We start from the raw sequence: 17,420 nt of genomic DNA, 5'->3' as shown, positions 1-17,420 counted from the left end.
GTAGAAACAACCAATTTATGCTTTCGTTGCATACATTAGAGAGAGGCTCCAATCTCTTAATTTCAGTTTAAGTGTTTTCTCTACCTCAGGTTCCACCACTCTTTATTGTAGTCAGATGATAGTATGCGTCCATCAAACACCTTCCACCTCCATTGGTCCATCAGGTAGCCAAAAGGTAAGAAGGCAATCTTATCAAGCGCCATGTTCATCAGGAAATTGATGTCACTCTCTGAAACATGAGGAAGCTTATAACTAGGAATGCTCCGATATCTGTGGCTGTTAATTCTACTACTACTACTCAGGGGTGAAAGTGGTTATAATTTCTTGCCGGAACTCCCCGACCTGAAGGTCGCCACGCTGCCAGAAATTTTATTTATTTATTTATTTTATTTTTTTGAGGGGTGGGGTCAAAACTACTGAAATGCAAAGAAAACTGTTTTGGTCAGTTATTTCTATAACACATACAAAAACTGATTTTCATTCAAAATTGTATTTTTTCAATGATTTGCAAAATAAAAGTTAACAAAAACAGCTATAACCCCGACCTCCATCTCCTAATTTTTATTTTCCTCCATTCCCTCACATATTAAATACCAAATCTAAATTTTAATTACTTTAGAACATAGGATGTATATTAAAATTGAAGATTATGTAAACATTTACTTTTTGTTGTGTTTTTTTAATGATAAAGATATAAGTAACATACATTCAGGAAAATAAGTACAAATGACTTATATTATGCAGAGTGAAATGGAATATATTTTGAAGGTTGCACAAACATTGACTTTTTTAATCATAAGGAAATGAATAAGTAGCCTAACATAAATGAACAAATACAAGTTCTAAGTGCACATTGACAGCTAAGATGTACTAAGATATCCCATCATAGAAAATACAACTAAATATGATAAATAACCCACCTTTTGCCTGCATTGCCCTTTTCCCCCCTGCTGTTTCAGAAAACATGCACATTTGAACCAATCAGGGCTAACTATCTCTGGTGATCGCATGTCATTATGTCAGACAATCAAATGCATAAATGAGTCCAGGCGTTTTGCTTTGCTGCGTGCATTCGCACATTGACGTGACTCGTCATATTCCGACTCAGATAACTGCAGCAGCTGGGGAAACCTCCCTGCCGTCCGTGGAATAAAATAAATAATAATTATTGGTGGAAACGGATTACCCAATACAATGACTTTATGATGCTTGTTGTTAACACTTGTGTATGTAAATTTGATGTTGGTAGATTATTTTCTTCTTGGAGATGAAATGCATGTGTGGCAGCTTTGTTTTTTTTTTTTTTACATAGCGTTTTGACAGTTGCTGTCATATTTTCTGAATCAAAGCACCGTATACCGGAACAGCGTTCCGGCCCTGAATCTTATACCGGAACTGTGTTCCGGTCCTGAATGTTATACCGGAACCGCGTTCCTGACCGTTCCCGCCCACTTTCACCCCTGCTACTACTACTACTAAGAGTACTCCTGATTCGTTAAAACTCTAACAATACTGCTTACTGTTGCTGTAATTTTAACTGTGTGGGGCAGCCGTAGCGCAGTCGGTAGCTCAAGTCGTCCTGGGACCGAAGGGTCAGCGGTTCGATTCCCGGCTGTGACTGTCAAATTACCCTATGACAAGGCACTGCACCCTAATTTGCCCCTAATTGGTTGGCAGTGCCTTGCATAGGATCAGCACCATTGATGTGTAAATGTGTGAGTGAAAGGGAAAATGTGTGCTAATGTAAAGTGCTTTGGGCATGGTAACCATATAGACAAATGTGCTTTATACGTAAGTACTCTCCATTTACTAAGTTTAATGATACATCGATCTGAATCGATTCATCAATTGATTAAGCGACAAGCCAATCTAATCAATCCAAACCCGAAACATTGATTAACTTTTAGACATGGTGTTTTGTCAAATGCATCCGCATCCTCTGCTCTCATACCAGCTACCTTCATGTCCTCTTAACTACATCCATAAACCTCCTCGCTGGTTATCCTCTAGCATATGTCTGTGGCTTCGTAAGAAGCATTTCAAGGTCCTGGAGTGGCCTAGCCAGTCTCCAGATCTCAACCCCATAGAAAATCTGTGGAGGGGGTTGAAAGTCCGTGTTGCCCAACGACAGCCCCAAAATATCACTGCTCTAGAGGAGGTATGCATGGAGGAATGGGCCAAAATACCAGCAACAGTGTGTGAAAGCATGTGAAGAGTTATAGAAAACATTTGGCCTCCGTTATAGCCAACAAAGGGGTACATAACAAAGTATTGAGATGAACTTTTGGTACTGACCAAATACTTATTTTCCACCATGATTTGCAAATAAATTATTTAAAAATCAAACAATGAGATTTTCTGGGGGGGTTTTCCCCCACATTCTGTCTCTCATGGTTGAGGTTTACCCATGTTGACAATTACAGGCCTCTCTAATACTTTTAAGTGGGAGAACTTGCACAATTCGTGGTTGACTAAATACTTATTTGCCCCACTGCATTTAGATAGGCTTAAGTGTCATTTAAGATGAAGAAAATCTCCTTTTTTGTGTGCAACTAATTTAAATAAATCCATCACCCTTCATGGTAGCGAGTGATGTCATCTAAAATGTGTTTATGGCAACTCACCGTGATTATTCTCCACTTTGTCCAGGAGGCCAATGCTATGCAAATGTTTGGGGGTGGACACAGACAAGGCCAGGACATCGCCGATGGCCTCGTGGAAGCCGGGGTTAGCACCCTCGCGGAATGACACAGGCTGATCCTTGTACTGCAGGAAGTACTGAACGTGTCCCATCTCGTGGTGGACAGTGATCAAGTCGTCCATGGTTATAACAGTACACTGTTTGATTCTGCGTACAGATAGGCGCGTGAGCTATTTAGTCACATGCAAACACGTTATCAAGTGCTACAGAGGGAAATGTGTTGAACCTGAAGTCTTTTCTGTTATAAAAGTCCCATGCAGAGGCGTGGCAGACAACTTGTCGGCCGTCGGTGGGCTTCTCTATCATGGATTTGTCCCAGAACTCTTTTGGCATAGGCAGAAGCCCCAGAGAGGTGAAAAACCTGTCTGATTCCTGGAACATTCTTTTAGCATCCCAGCCCTTGGTGCGTGTTGGAAGAAAATGGCTTATTAGTGAAGATGTGGAAGAATTATACAGCTAGACGAATGCATGCATTTGGTGTATTCACCTGTGCGACCATGGCTGGCGTCGCATCAACTTGCGTAGCGTCTGGATAAGGCATGACCAGATCCATGATACCAGACCACGTCTGAGCCCACATGTTACCTAGGCGACAAAAAAAATGTGTGATTTTACTGTAATCGCTCACTTCTGCTCTGCTGTGTTTATTAAACAAGCTGGATTCTTGGAGAGCGAGGATAATGCCTAACTGTGTGAAAGTGTCACACACAATCTCACGCTTGACGCTTCCCAAAGAAAATCAAATCCTTCCTGCCTGTGAAGGCATCTGCAGCCAGCTGCAGAATATTAGTGGGATGTGCTACCACACAAAAGGAACATTTTGGCTGGAGTGTCTATGAATTCCACAGTGAAGTACTTTCTGGCTTGTGGTTTTGTATAGGTTTGAAAAAAAAAAAACTGATTAAATCAAGGAAAATTTCTACAGCGCCATATAGAAACGGTAGCTATTTTTGTGAACTCACTTCAAGAAATCTGAACCTCATGCTGACTTACCAAGCAAGTGAGCAGGTATGGGTCCTCTCAAATTGATGCGCTTAGGACCAAACTTTTTGTACAGAGCCCTGCGGACATAGGCGTGCACGTTCAAGTAGAGCGGTTCCAATTCTTTCCAGAGAACCTCCAGGTCTTCCTCAAAGGTCGGAGTTTCATACAGAGAACGCCAGGAAGCACCGTTGTCACTGTAACCTGTAGATAAGGAGAGATATTTGCTAGACATGAGGTGACATAGACAATTGTGTGTGTGTTTGAGTGTGAGCTGTGGACGACATCAGCAAGTTCTGGCAAATAAATGGCTGGAAATTGAAATGGCAATTGCTCAAAATCAGCCAATTATTTATAGTTTGGCTGGGTCTGCGACTTATATTCAGGTGATCAAGAGTTTTATAATTACTAGAGATGTCCCGATCGATCGGCATCGATCACGTCATTTTCAAAGTATCGGAAGCTGCAAAAAAATATCGGACATGCCTTTTTTTAATATATATATATATTTTTTAATTAAATCGTTTTCTAATTGTATTTAACGTTACAGACATAATATGTTACACTCATCCAGAGTCTTTAGTTTAGGCTTAAGGTAGGGTTATCAAATTTATCCCATTAATGGCGGTAATTAATTTTTTAAAAAATTTATCACGTTTAAATATTTAACGCAATTAACGCATGCGCTGCACGACCCACTCACGCATTGTCGCGTTCAATCTTTAATGGCGCCGTTTTACCTATATATAGAGCTAAAAGGCAGTGTAAAATGAGTAGAATGAATTTTGGCAGCCTTTGGAGCCTTTTTTTTAATTGGCTAAAGCCTTACAATCCCTCTCCCTACGATTAGAAATATCATGGGAAGCAATGTGGGGAAGAAAGGTAGTAGTTGATCTTTTTCTTAACACCCTATGTTATTTCCCAATGCAGAGAAGATATATCAATTGGTACCACTATGCACAGTCATGGTTGCACTTCCCATCATGCATTTGGGCAGAACAGTTAAATGACTACAGTATCATTTACTGAAAGCTCAACAAATACACTAGATGGCAATATTTAGTCACAATATACAAAGTCACATTTATCCTTTAAGAATTACAAATCTTTCTATCCGTGGATCCCTCTCACAGAAAGAATGTTGATAATGTAAATGCCATCTTGAAGATTTATTGTCATAATAAACAAATACAGTACTTATGTGCTGTATGTTGAATGTATATATTCGTCTGAGTTTTATTCATTTTTTTCTTAATGCATTGCCAAAATGTATATGATCGGGAAACATTATCGGGAATGATTGGAATTGAATCGGGAGCAAAAAAAAAAGCAATAGGATCGTGAAATATCGGGATCGGCAGATACTCAAACTAAAACGATCGGGATCGGATCGGGAGCAAAAAAACATGATCGGAACAACCCTAATAATTACCGTATTTTTCGCCCTATAAGGCGCATCTAAAGTAAAAGCCTTCAATTTTCTCAAAAGAAGACAGTGCGCCTTATAATCCGATGCTCCTTATGTATGAATCAATATTGGTTACCGTAATTTTCACACTATAAGGCGCACCTGACTATAAGCAGCCAACCACCAAAGTTGGCACTAAAACGGCATTTGTTCATAGATAAGCCGCACTAGACTATAAGCCGCAGCTGTCCTCACTGTATTATGGGATATTAACACCAAAAGATATTAACCGGTAACACTTAATTTGACAGCGGCATCAAACGACTGTCAAAAAACCAAATCAACAACTTTGGTTGCAAAGCTTCATTGCTTCAAGAAGCTTCATTTGGTCATCACTGCTCCCTTGAGGAAGGCGGCCAACCTCTGCTACCACCTGCTCTCAACACTGTTGCTGTCCAACATTGCATGCATTGCAGCTCTACAGATTAAATAACAATCAAAATTCATGTTCTGTGCTAATTATTTTTTCAGTTACTCTTGCAGTTGTTTCATTAATTGCAAGTTAAGGTATTTGGTAACACTTTGACAGTGGCGCCATAGGACTGTCATTAGACAATCATAATTAACACATGACACTGTAATGAGCATTAAGGAATGCTTATCACAGATGTCGTTTAGTGTTATCCGGCAAATTAGCTCACTTTTGAGTGGATGTAAAAGATCTAAGCTTGACAGAAATGGAGTTTGTGACATACCGTAATTTTCGGACTATAAGCCGCTACTTTTTTCCTTCACTTTGAATCCTGCAGTTTATAGTCCGAGTCCGGCTTATTTGTTGATTTATTTGGGTTAATGGGTAACACTTTATTTGACAGCAGCATCATAAGACCATCATAATTGTGACATAACACTATCATGGGCATGACTGAATGCTTATGACAGATGTCATTAAGTGTCATCCGGCAAATTATGTCACGAACTCCATTTATGTCCAGCTCGGATCTTTTACATCCATTCAAAAGTGAGATGATTTACCGGATAACACTAAATGACAAGGATTTTGATTGTTATTTACATCTGTAGCCCTGCAATGCATGCTAGGAGGCATGTTGGACAACAACAGTGTTGACAGCAGGTGGCAGCAGATGTTGACTGTCTTTCCCAAGGGAGTAGTGATGGCCAGATGAAGCTTCTGGAAGCAATGAAGCTTTGTAGCCAATTGGTTCAAAGCTTCATGGTGGTTCATTTGGTCTTATGACAGTCGTAAGATGCCGCTGTCAAATAAAGAGTTACCGGTTAATATCTCTTTGTTTTAAATATACCATGATACAGTGAGGACAGCTGAGGCTTATAGTCCAGTGCGGCTTATCTATGAACAAATGTCGTGTTCGTGTCAAATATGGTAGGTGGCGGCTTATTGTCAGCTGCGCCTTTTAGTGCGAAAGATTACGGTAATTTGCCACTTCATGACATAGGCACTCAGTAATGCCCATGATAGGGTCATATCATAATTATTACGGTCTTATGACAGTCTTATGACGTTGCTGTCAAATTAAGTGTTACCTATTAACACAAATAAATCAACAAATAAGCCGCACTGGACTATAAGCCGCGGGATTCAAAATGAAGGGAAAAAATTGCGGCTTATAGTCTGAAAATTACGGTAATTATGGCATGACATGCACTTTAGCGCAGCTTCATCTAATGGATGCATTACACAACCCAACCCCTACTACTACTGCTAGTACTACTACTTCTACTGCACCTTATAATGGAATGTGCCCTATATATGAAAAGAGTTTTAAAATAGGCCGTTCATTGAAGGTGTGCCTTATACTCCAATGCGCCTTATAGTGTGGAAAATATGGTAAGTTGTTATATATTGTTGTTTAGGCTATAGTTATCTGAATATCTGTTTATATGTTTTGTTAACTGACGCCTATTTTGACAGTTGTTCAGTGTTATTACTTAAATGTATAATGTTTGTACTTAGACTCAGATAAAATAAAATTCTCCCAAAATTGCTATTTGTAAATATTTTCTCCACTTTTTGGGGCATTTTTTGGCTGGTTTGATTTATAGTTTAAAAATATGGTGTATTAGTACTATTGCAAAATAGCTTCACGTCATACCATTGAGTACGGCAGCCTCATTGGACAGTTCAACGTATCTCTTGTAATCTGAACGAAGTATTTTGCCTGCAGCATCTCGCCAACCTTTCCAGGCAAATAGCAGCTCGTCATAATCTCTGGACTCTGCCATGATCTTCTGAAGGTCTGAAATGTACATAATAACAGTTATTATGGCACAACAAGTCAACCAAAATTTAGTTTTTCTTTTTGTTCTTACCAGGATCCAGTGGGTGACACTGGCCGTTTTCTCTGCAGACCTCCGCCACGCTATATTTGGTCTCCATGTCGGATACGATGGTGTTGAACTATAACAGTACAGATCAGCATTTCTTTAGCTATACAGTATTTATCCACAGCTTTAATTTGCAAACTTTTGGAGTGCGCAAAAGAAATTCTGCACACCTCTTCAAGCTGTTGTGGCGGCAGAGCGGCTTTATCGATTTCGCTGAGTTTTAGAACGATGCGCCTGGTAGTGGCATCCTGGAAATCTGTCGTATCGAACTGCCGTGCTCGCAAGCCATATTTCAAGGTGTGAGCTGACATTTCCAGACTCTTTTGAAGCTAGTGAAAAAAAATAGATTAACTTCAGTTGATGGATGGATGATGAAAGAGCAAGAATGGAGTGATAATGCAACGGTGAAGGCTTGGGTTATATTTGTGGATTGTGATAAAATTTTCCCGTCAATGGCAACAACATTAATTATTTTTTGTACCAGTTTTACAAACTCTGATGTTCTCGATCTTACCATGATCTGCTTGTTGGCTTCATTGATGTCAGTGTTATACGCCCATGAGGCCTCTGTATATGCATTGAACGCCACTTCAGCTGTGCTGTTGAACTCCTCCAGAAGATTCTTGGCATCAAGCTCATCTGTGTTTTTATCTACACAGACAAGGGCAAGATTAGCCACCGAGGAAGTTCCAGTATGCCTACAATTATGCATTTGCGTCTGTCTTACCGATATCCTCTGGATAGCCCTCAGGAATGGGTGGAACCCAATCAAAATCAGGCCATCCTAAGACTTCATCAACATTTTGTTGTTCCAGCCACTTGATAATAGGGTCAAAGTATCTCATCAGTGCGCCCGCGTCCAACTTGTCAGTACCTATCGCCTCTTTGAGCACAAGAGGCCAAGATTTGGAGGAACCTGCCTGAAGAACTTTTCTAGAGTGACAACAACATTTTGTTGAACATGAACATTTCCTTAAAGCGTCACCCCGTTGATTAGAAAACTCACTTCATAATGGCCCCGGCTTCTGCAGAGCGGTAGATATCGCATGTGTGCAAAGGTCCGGTGTGCTTGGCTGCCTCACACAGCTTTTCGTGGAACTGGAACTGCAAGATGAAGCTAACAAAATACCTGCAGAAGCAAGAATTGATACAAAATTATTGTGTATTTAGAGTTTCAATGGAGTTCAATTGTTCTGATTGTATTAATCCCGGCAGAGCAGGCTTTTTGAATGGCACCGCCACTTTGCAGCATGACTAAAAACAAAATAGTCCCTCAAGGTAGAAATAAAAATGTTCCTTGTACTGCTTGTCATGTTCTTTAGTGGTTAACTAAGTGCAGCTTGTGTCCATGGAGCGAGTTTCCTGCTATTGTATGGCTTTATATTGTTGAAAATCCCATTACCGGCAATTCTGATGGCTGTATTAAGATCACAGTATGCAATAACACCTCAATTCCCATCTTGAAACCATTGTTAGGGTTATTCCAATTTTGCATTGTACATTTTGAGTGCACATGAAACACCTTGAGGTTCACATAGTCATTTAAAAAAGACGCTCTTTGACTCCTTCATGTACAAATTAGGTTGTTTTTTTTTTAAACCCATACAAGGCACTCATTTATCTCATTGGCTGTCAGTTACAGCAAGACGTCCTATCCATTTTGACTGTCATCCATTTGTTCCCTCTTAATGGTTCTCATTCTGACATCTCCCTGTCAAATTGATGGGACGTCTAGCACCGTCAATGGCACTGAAACGTGAGCATTCACAGCCAATCTTCCCAGTTGAAATGAATTAGATTTCTATTGCCGTCAATGGCAATGAGTTCAAAACTAGGGAAAACAAAACAAAAGAGCATACGCAAAGATTAAGGGGCGCCCTTGGTGGCATAGAAAATGTCATTGCATATACAGTAATTGACTTTCCAATATGTGAATTTAAAATTAAGAGCTTGCCGGTAAAATATTGTCTATAAAAGTTGTAAAGCAATAAAACAACAAAAATGAATGAAATGGAAAAAAAAAATTCATAATGGGTCAAAATTAGTTTTCAAACAGATCATGTGACTAGCACCTTAAATATCACCATTTGCTTTGCTTAGCCCCCCCAAAAAATGCCTGAGGACAGAATAGGGCAAGATGGATATAAGTCATTTTTCAAACCTCAGCTTTCAAAAGCGACAAAAACTACTGAGCGAGAACCAAAGATTGAAAATGTGGACCATAAAACGCCAAAATTTCCGTTTACTCCATTAAAGATGTTATGCCTCAAAAATGATGGGAAACAAACAAACAAACAAACAAACCAAAAAGTGGCTCATTTTCAATGTATTAGTACAAATTTTCCTGGCTGGAATATTCAGTCAAAACAGATGCGGCGTCTACTTCTCCACTAGGAACGACAGAAAAACGTGTGCGCTCACACACATATGTACGAGCATGGGGTAAACTACTATCTGAGCATATAGCTTGTAAGTTAATTCTATTGCTGACGCTGCGTTTAGGGGTCATCAACATCTTTGCCCCCCCCCGCCACAAAAGTCGAACTCCGCCTATGCTTTAGAGTGTTACTTGGAGCGACAACGAGTATGTATTTCATTAATTTAGTTTTGATTAATGTTGCATTGATTTTTAAATTCTCCAATTGCATATACAAGGTTTGGTAATGGAAAAAAGATGTTACCTGATGTATGGTACGTTTGCAGGTATGTGGTATTTTGCAGCAGCATCAAAGTGGTCGTCACTACGCTTAGTAGGTGGGCAGACGCCTTGATATTTTGTCCTTGAGAGAAGAAATAAGAAACAGATGGATTGCATCGCTTATATAACCAAGATACCAGTCATGGAAAACTACTCATTGTTTAGAATGTGTTTTGTGTTAGGACTGGAATTACAGCACACATGCTGCAAAGTTCCAACAGTCGTCAAAAGACGTAAAAAAGTCAACAGAAAACTAGGGATGTAACGATCAGATCACGTGATCGGAAATCAACCTCATCGCGCCACTTTTCAGAGGATCGGAATCAGGTGAAAAGGACCATGTTTTTAATTAAAAAATATATATATTTATGTTTTTCTGCTTCATGGTTGTACAGCCTCTCACTCGTCCTCCTGCTGCATTTCTTGGTCGGCAATGCACTGGAGTTTGCTATTTAAAGTTAACGATGATTAACAGGTGCGTAGCTTTGATCTGGCAAGTGAAGGCTCTGCAGCTCTATGATTAAATGCACGAATGTGCTCATCATCGTTTAGTCAGTCTTCGTTGTCTGGAGGCTTTTCACAGCAACGTGAAGCGTGAGTGAATTTGAGTGGACTCCTACAGAAAACAAAATATAATACTCAAATAAAGAGCCAACTTTTAACTATACACCTACCTGAGGTACCACCATTCCGAGTTGTATCGCTCTGGAGGCGTTTTACCCCCAAATACGCTCCAACGCCATTGGTCAATAAGGTAGCCGAATGGAAGGAAGGCTATCTTCTCCAGCGCCATCTTTAACAGGTAGTTGATGTCAGATTCTGAAGGAACACAATGTGGAATTTTAGTCGAACGTTTCCCATCTAGATCTTTGTCATGTCTCTGTACCGTGGTCAGACGTTTCAGACTCCAGTAATCCAATGGTGTGGAGGTGTTTGGGTGTGGAAACAGACAGAGACAGAACGTCGCCGATGGCTTCGTGAAATCCGGGATTGGCCCCGCGACGGAAGCCCACAGGTTGGTCTTTGTACTGGAGGTAATATTGCACGTGTCCCATCTCGTGGTGTACGGTAAAGAGCTGCTCCATTTTCACAGTGGTGCATTGCTTGATTCTAAAAATGAAGAAAAGTGACAATGAAATATGATATTGATTGATAATAAATAAATAATAAATCCTGGTTACCGGAAGTCTTTGCGGTTGTAAAAGTCCCAGGCAGACGCGTGACACACAACTTCTCGATCATCGGGCTTTTCCAGCATGGAGCCGTTCCAGAATTCTGGAGGCATCGCCGATAGATTCAGAGACGTGAAGAACTCCTCTGCGACGCGGAACATACGTTGAGCGTCGTAGCCCTGCGGAACAAAAATGAGAGGAGTTGTAATCAAAGTTAAATCCAGAGAATTGGGTCGAGTCCCCAACTCCACTATCTGTACATGACTTTTTCATATATGAGAGTTTTTCAGTCTATGGGAGAAGGTTTTAATTGTGTGTTAGAGCATTTCAGTTGCGCTTTTAAGTGTTTCAGTACATGTAAAAAAATATATACTCGGCGAATCCAATAGTTCCATCGATCCATTCATCTTCAACATGGGAGCCTATCACAGTTGACTTTGAGCAAAAGGCGGACACACACGCCAAAGTGTGTGTCAACAGTGAGTTGTAGGGCACACACATAGACAGACAACCACTCACACTCAGAATCACGCCACCACTGAGTTGGAATTAGAGTTGGGCATCGGGCATTGATGGGATCCAGGACTAACACTTGTACCAGGACAACCGTTCGAATTTTTAAATTTCGATTCAGTTTTTCGATGCCCTGACTGCCGAGCGGAAAAAAGTAGCTGTCGAACACTAAGAAGAAGCCACATTAAAGCTCATTTTTGTGCGTTGCAACTTCATTATAACCATGGACACGTTGCAGCAGCGCTCAAGAGTTCGGCTCAGTGCAACATTTGCTACACAGCTATATACGTATATCATGCAAAGGTGGCTGCACGACCAATATGATTAAACACCTCCGGCTTCGTGGAATACAAGTGCTGAGTAGCGCAAAGCTGAGTTATTTGACACGCTGCGGTCTGTTCCTCTAACCAGTCAGAACCAGGAACCAGGAAAAAAAATAGATGATGGATGGATGGAATATTACGAGAATAAGTCGTATTATTACATAGAGCCAATGTAGCAATGTAAGCAGCTATGAACTTTACGTAGCGCATTGCCACCTCCGTTAAAATCAGCAGTATTAAAAGCATCTTTTGTTCCAGAATCTGTTTTACAAATAAGGAAATCCTTATTAATTTGCCTCATCACATCAAATTATAATCAATAGAAGAATTTATACTAATGCTTCGTCGTAGCTTCCACCTAAGGTACACGTATGTAAAGTGCAAACCTGCTCACAGCTCCCTTACACCTACGTAATGTTTGCAACTTTTTCTCGCTTTCTCAAATTTATATATATCATATTTATTCACCCAGTGAACGTTTGTTCTCCACTGCAGCAGACACTATCTGTCCAGAATGCTCACGCTTACTGCCTGAAGGCAGGTATGATCATTTTCCTCAACAAAAACTGTTTCTGATTTTATACTGTACCCGATGCTAATTTGGACTGGGTTCTACAAGTTGTTGTTTTTTTTTCTGTCTGTTTGTTTGATATTTTGCACCAGGTTAGCCCAGAGCTTAATGACATATAGAAATGCCTGCAGCATAAGACACTCTAAAACATAGGCAAAAGAATATGTGTAAATGCTTTTGAAAAATAAACATCTTTTTGAAAGTGCACTCCTGTGGAAGGAAACTTTATCATATTCAAGTTCAAAGCCTGATATTTATATACAAGGTAAAAATAACCCTGTGAGAAATTCATAGTTAATTGAAAGTTCAAATATTTTTTAAAAATTAATTGAGAAGTTAAGAAATTAATATAAACTATGCCATTTTTTACCCTGCCTATTAAAAGAATCTGAAACATTCTAAAAAACAAATAAATAAATAAAAACTTGGAATGGGAACCAATAAAAATTCGAACGATGCCCAACCCTAGTTGCAATCAAATTTCACGCTGTGAATGCCCCACTACACCATCAGCGAGTGACTTCAATCATTTTAAACAAATTTCAGTTGTGACAGAAAGATCTATTCAGTTGTCCTTATGTGTGAGAGGATTTTAGTTACGTGTACATGAAAAAAAAAATTGCAGTTTGAAACAATATTTAGAATTGTGTGAGAGCGCATTTTAGTTTGGTATCAGAAAGTTCATGGAAAAAAACATATACAGGTATACAGTGGGGCAAATAAGTATTTAGTTAACCACTAATTGTGCAATTCCTCCCACTTGAAAATATTAAGGTCTGTAATTGTCAACATGGTTAAACCTCAACCATGAGAGACAGAATGTGGGGAAAAAGAAAAAACAGAAAATCACATTGTTTGAATTTGAAAGAATTTATTTGAAAATCATGGTGGAAAATAAGTATTTGGTCAATACCAAAAGTTCATCTCAATACTTTGTTATGTACCCTTTGTTGGCAATAACTGAGGCCAAACGTTTTCTGTAACTCTTCACAAGCTTTTCACACACTGTTGCTGGTAATTTGGCCCATTCTTCCATGCAGATCTCCTCTAGAGCAGTGATGTTTTGGGGCTGTTGTTGGGCAACATGGACTTTCAACTCCCTCCACAGATTTCCATGGGGTTGAGATCTGGAGACTGGCTAGGTCACTCCAGGACCTTGAAATGCTTCTTACGAAGCCACTCCTTTGTTGCCCTGGCTGTGTGTGTGGGATCATTGTCATGCTGACAGACCCAGCCACGTCTAATCTTCAATGCTCTTGCTGATGTAAGGAGATTTTCACTCAAAATCTCTCGATACATGGCCCCATTCATTCTTTCCTTTACACAGATCTGTCGCCTTTGCAGTCCCTTTGCAGAAAAACATGACGTTTCCACCTCCATGCTTCACAGTGTGTATGGTGTTCTTCGGATGCAATTCAGTATTCTTTCTCCTCCAAACACGAGAACCTGTGTTTCTACCAAAAAGTTCTATTTTGGTTTCATCTGACCATAACACATTCTCCCAGTTCTCTTGTGGATCATCCAAATTCTCTCAAGCTAACCGCAGACAGGCCTGGATGTGTACTTTCTTCAGCAGGGGGACACGTATGGCATTGCAGGATTTGAGTCCCCGGCGGCGCATTGTGTTACTGATAGTAGCCTTTGTTACTGTGGTCCCAGCTCTCTTCAGGTCATTCACTAGGGCCCCCGTGTGGTTCTGGGATTTTTTTCTCACCGTTCTTGTTATCATTTTGACGCCACGGGGTGAGATCTTGCATGGAGCCCCAGATCGAGGGAGGTTATCAGTGGTCTTGTATGTCTTCCATTTTTTCAATAATTGCTTCCACAGTTGATTTCTTTACACCAAGCATTTTACCTATTGCAGATTCAGTCTTCCCAGCCTGGTGCAGGTCTACAATTTTGTCTTTGGTGTCCTTCGACAGCTCTTTGGTCTTGGCCATAGTGGGATTTGGAGTGTGACTGACTGAGGTTGTGAACAGGTGTCTTTTATACCGATAATGAGTTGAAACAGATGCCATTAATACAGGTAACGAGTGGAGCCTCGTTAGACCTCGTTAGAAGAAGTTAGACCTCTTTGACAGCCAGAAATCTTGCTTGTTTGTAGGTGACCAAATACATATTTTCCACTCCAATTTGGAAACAAATTATTTAAAAATCAAACAATGTGATTTTCAGGTTTTTTTTCTCCACATTCTGTCTCTAATAGTTGAGGTTTACCCATGTTGACAATTACAGCCCTCTCTAATCTTTTTAAGTAGGAGAACTTGCACAATTGGTGGTTGACTAAATACTTATTTGCCCCACTTTAAAGTCGTATGTGTGAGAGCATGTTTGGTTTTGTGTTTTTCACAGAACATTCAACTAATGTGGTGTCATAAAATCTGTGTTGTTTCTATATGAATGTTTCATTCTGTGTTTGTGAGTTCTGGTAATTTGTGAGAATATTTCACTGGTGTGTGATAGAATTTCAATAGGTTGTGTAAAATGGTTTCAGTAGTGCATGTACAGTAAGAGCTTTTCTATAGAGTTTATGAGTAGAGTAAAAAATAATTCAGTCACATGTGTGAGAGCAGTAGTGATGGTATCCTTTACATAACACTCCTCTCACTTACTTGTTTGACCATTTCTTTAGTCACATCAATGTTGGGTTTGTCCGGAAACGGTGTCATCAAGCGGTAGATGTTGTTCCAGGTCTGGGCCCACATGTTTCCTGAGTGCGAGGAAGAAAACACTCTTAAGCAACAATCCATCCTTGTTTTTGGCTTGTGCACTCCATAGGAAATGCCTGCTTTAAGCATGTACGTCCACTCTTATAAGATAAGCTGAGCAAGTGACGTGAGGAGCGAGGAGTGTGTTCGTTATTGTTTCCAAGCAGATTGTCAGAAATTATTGTCATACCGAGCAGATGAGCGGGGATCGGTCCTTTGAGGTTGATGTATTTGGGGCCGTACTGGTTGTAGAGTCGGCGTCGCACGAAAGCGTGGAGGTGCTGATAGAGGGGTTGGATTGTTTTGTATAGATTTTCGATGACATCTTGGAAGTTTTTGGTTTCGTACACTGCGCGCCAGTCATCTCCCGTGTCGGTAAATCCTACACAAATCCAAAATGTTTTCAAATAGTTATTCATTCCTCCTTCCGTTCTTCCATTAATTTTATCATTTCATCTCAGCATTTACACAATGAACTCTTTTTGTGTTTTGGGGTGATTTTCTTACCATCAGCCCTTGAGGCTTTGTTCCCAAGCTCGACAAACCTGGGGTAGTGCTGCTTGAGGGGGACACCTGAGACATTGTGCCAGCCCTCCCAAGCGTACAACAGTTTTTTGTAGCTCCTCGACGTCGCCATGATATCTGTTAGATCTGCAAAGGACCAATTACAAAAAGCTTTTGGACAAGTGAGGGCAAATCTTCTAAACCCCAAAAGCAGGTTTCCTTATTTACAAATGTTCTGTTTGAATTGTGAAGAAGTGCTCTCATTATTGAACTTCATAAAAATAATTTTAAAAATGTCATCATTGCAAACATTATCAAGTAGCGATAATGAAACTGGCGGCAGGGATCAGAGAGCAACATTTGAAAAAGTGATCCAAAATAAATAATTTGTGTACCTGTAAAACTCCTTACTGTGCCTGCAGTGGTAATAGTATTAAATCCATGTGTAAATACAGTGGTACCTCTACTTACAAAATTGATTGGTCCTGGAAATAGTTTCGTAAACTGAAAATTTGATAAGTAGAGACACATTTTCCATTTAAATGGCCTAATCTGTTCCCAGCCCCTCAAAATTCAGACATAAGTCTTTTATAAAGCATAAAAATGCATCATAACATGAATTAAATTCATGTTACAATTTGGGTATTGCACAATAACAATAAAATGGGAGTTGTGCAAAATGTAAAAAAAAAAAACCCGGGGACTACCTGGAGTTCTGAAAGGGGTTTCATAAACTGAAAATTCCTTAAGTAGAGACACGTTTTCCATGTAAATGCACTAAGCCATTCCAAGCCACCCAAACTTCAGACATACACTCATCGGCCACTTTATTAGGTACACCTGTCCAACTGCTCGTTAACACTTAATTTCTAATCAGCCAATCACATGGTGGCAACTCAGTGCATTTAGGCATAAAGACATGGTTTAAGACAATCTCCTGCAGTTCAAACCGAGCATCAATATGGGGAAGAAAGGTGATTTGAGTGACTTTGAACGTGGCATGGTTGTTGGTGCCAGAAGGGCTGGTCTGAGTATTTCAGAAACTGCTGATCTACTGGGATTTTCACGCACAACCATCTTTAGGGTTTACAGAGAATGGTCTGAAAAAGAAAAAATATCCAGTGAGCGGCAGTTCTGTGGGCGGAAATGCCTTGTTGATGCCAAAGGTCAGAGGAGAATGGCCAGACTGGTTCGAGCTGATAGAAAGGCAACAGTGACTCAAATAACCACCCGTTACAACCAAGATAGGCAGAAGAGCATCTCCGAACGCACAGTACGTCAAACTTTGAGGCAGATGGGCTACAGCAGCAGAAGACGAAGCCGGGTGCCACTCCTTTCAGCTAAGAACAGGAAACTGAGGCTACGATTTGCACAAGCTCATCGAAATTGGACAATAGAAGATTGGAAAAACGTTGCTTGGTCTGAGGTGTCTCGATTTCTGCTGCGACATTCGGATGGTAGGGTCAGAATTTGGCAT

The 17,420-nt window shown here is 40.2% G+C and overlaps 1 protein-coding gene across 3 annotated transcripts in view; it reads right to left on the bottom strand.

Annotated features, from left to right (window-relative positions):
• The window catches only part of ace (angiotensin I converting enzyme (peptidyl-dipeptidase A) 1), a 47,574-nt gene that overhangs the window by 6,328 nt on the left and 23,826 nt on the right, over positions 1-17,420 (bottom strand). For all 3 annotated transcript variants that reach the window (XM_057826782.1, XM_057826781.1, XM_057826783.1), the window contains 18 exons: positions 15,947-16,090; positions 15,630-15,821; positions 15,344-15,441; positions 11,334-11,503; positions 11,039-11,262; positions 10,827-10,971; positions 10,136-10,234; positions 8,461-8,583; positions 8,182-8,387; positions 7,969-8,105; positions 7,625-7,783; positions 7,440-7,527; positions 7,223-7,366; positions 3,695-3,886; positions 3,189-3,286; positions 2,928-3,100; positions 2,625-2,848; positions 85-229 (listed from right to left, as the gene is read on the bottom strand). In XM_057826782.1, coding sequence (XP_057682765.1) covers positions 85-229; positions 2,625-2,848; positions 2,928-3,100; positions 3,189-3,286; positions 3,695-3,886; positions 7,223-7,366; positions 7,440-7,527; positions 7,625-7,783; positions 7,969-8,105; positions 8,182-8,387; positions 8,461-8,583; positions 10,136-10,234; positions 10,827-10,971; positions 11,039-11,262; positions 11,334-11,503; positions 15,344-15,441; positions 15,630-15,821; positions 15,947-16,090 — 2,761 coding nt within the window. The remainder of the gene's footprint in view (positions 1-84; positions 230-2,624; positions 2,849-2,927; positions 3,101-3,188; positions 3,287-3,694; positions 3,887-7,222; positions 7,367-7,439; positions 7,528-7,624; positions 7,784-7,968; positions 8,106-8,181; positions 8,388-8,460; positions 8,584-10,135; positions 10,235-10,826; positions 10,972-11,038; positions 11,263-11,333; positions 11,504-15,343; positions 15,442-15,629; positions 15,822-15,946; positions 16,091-17,420) is intronic.

This window comes from Corythoichthys intestinalis, chromosome 21 (genome assembly GCF_030265065.1).
Source record: "Corythoichthys intestinalis isolate RoL2023-P3 chromosome 21, ASM3026506v1, whole genome shotgun sequence".
NCBI classification, from domain to species: Eukaryota; Metazoa; Chordata; class Actinopteri; order Syngnathiformes; family Syngnathidae; genus Corythoichthys; species Corythoichthys intestinalis.
The sequence above is the reverse complement of the archived record's forward strand: the minus strand, read 5'-3'. Positions and strand labels throughout refer to the sequence as shown.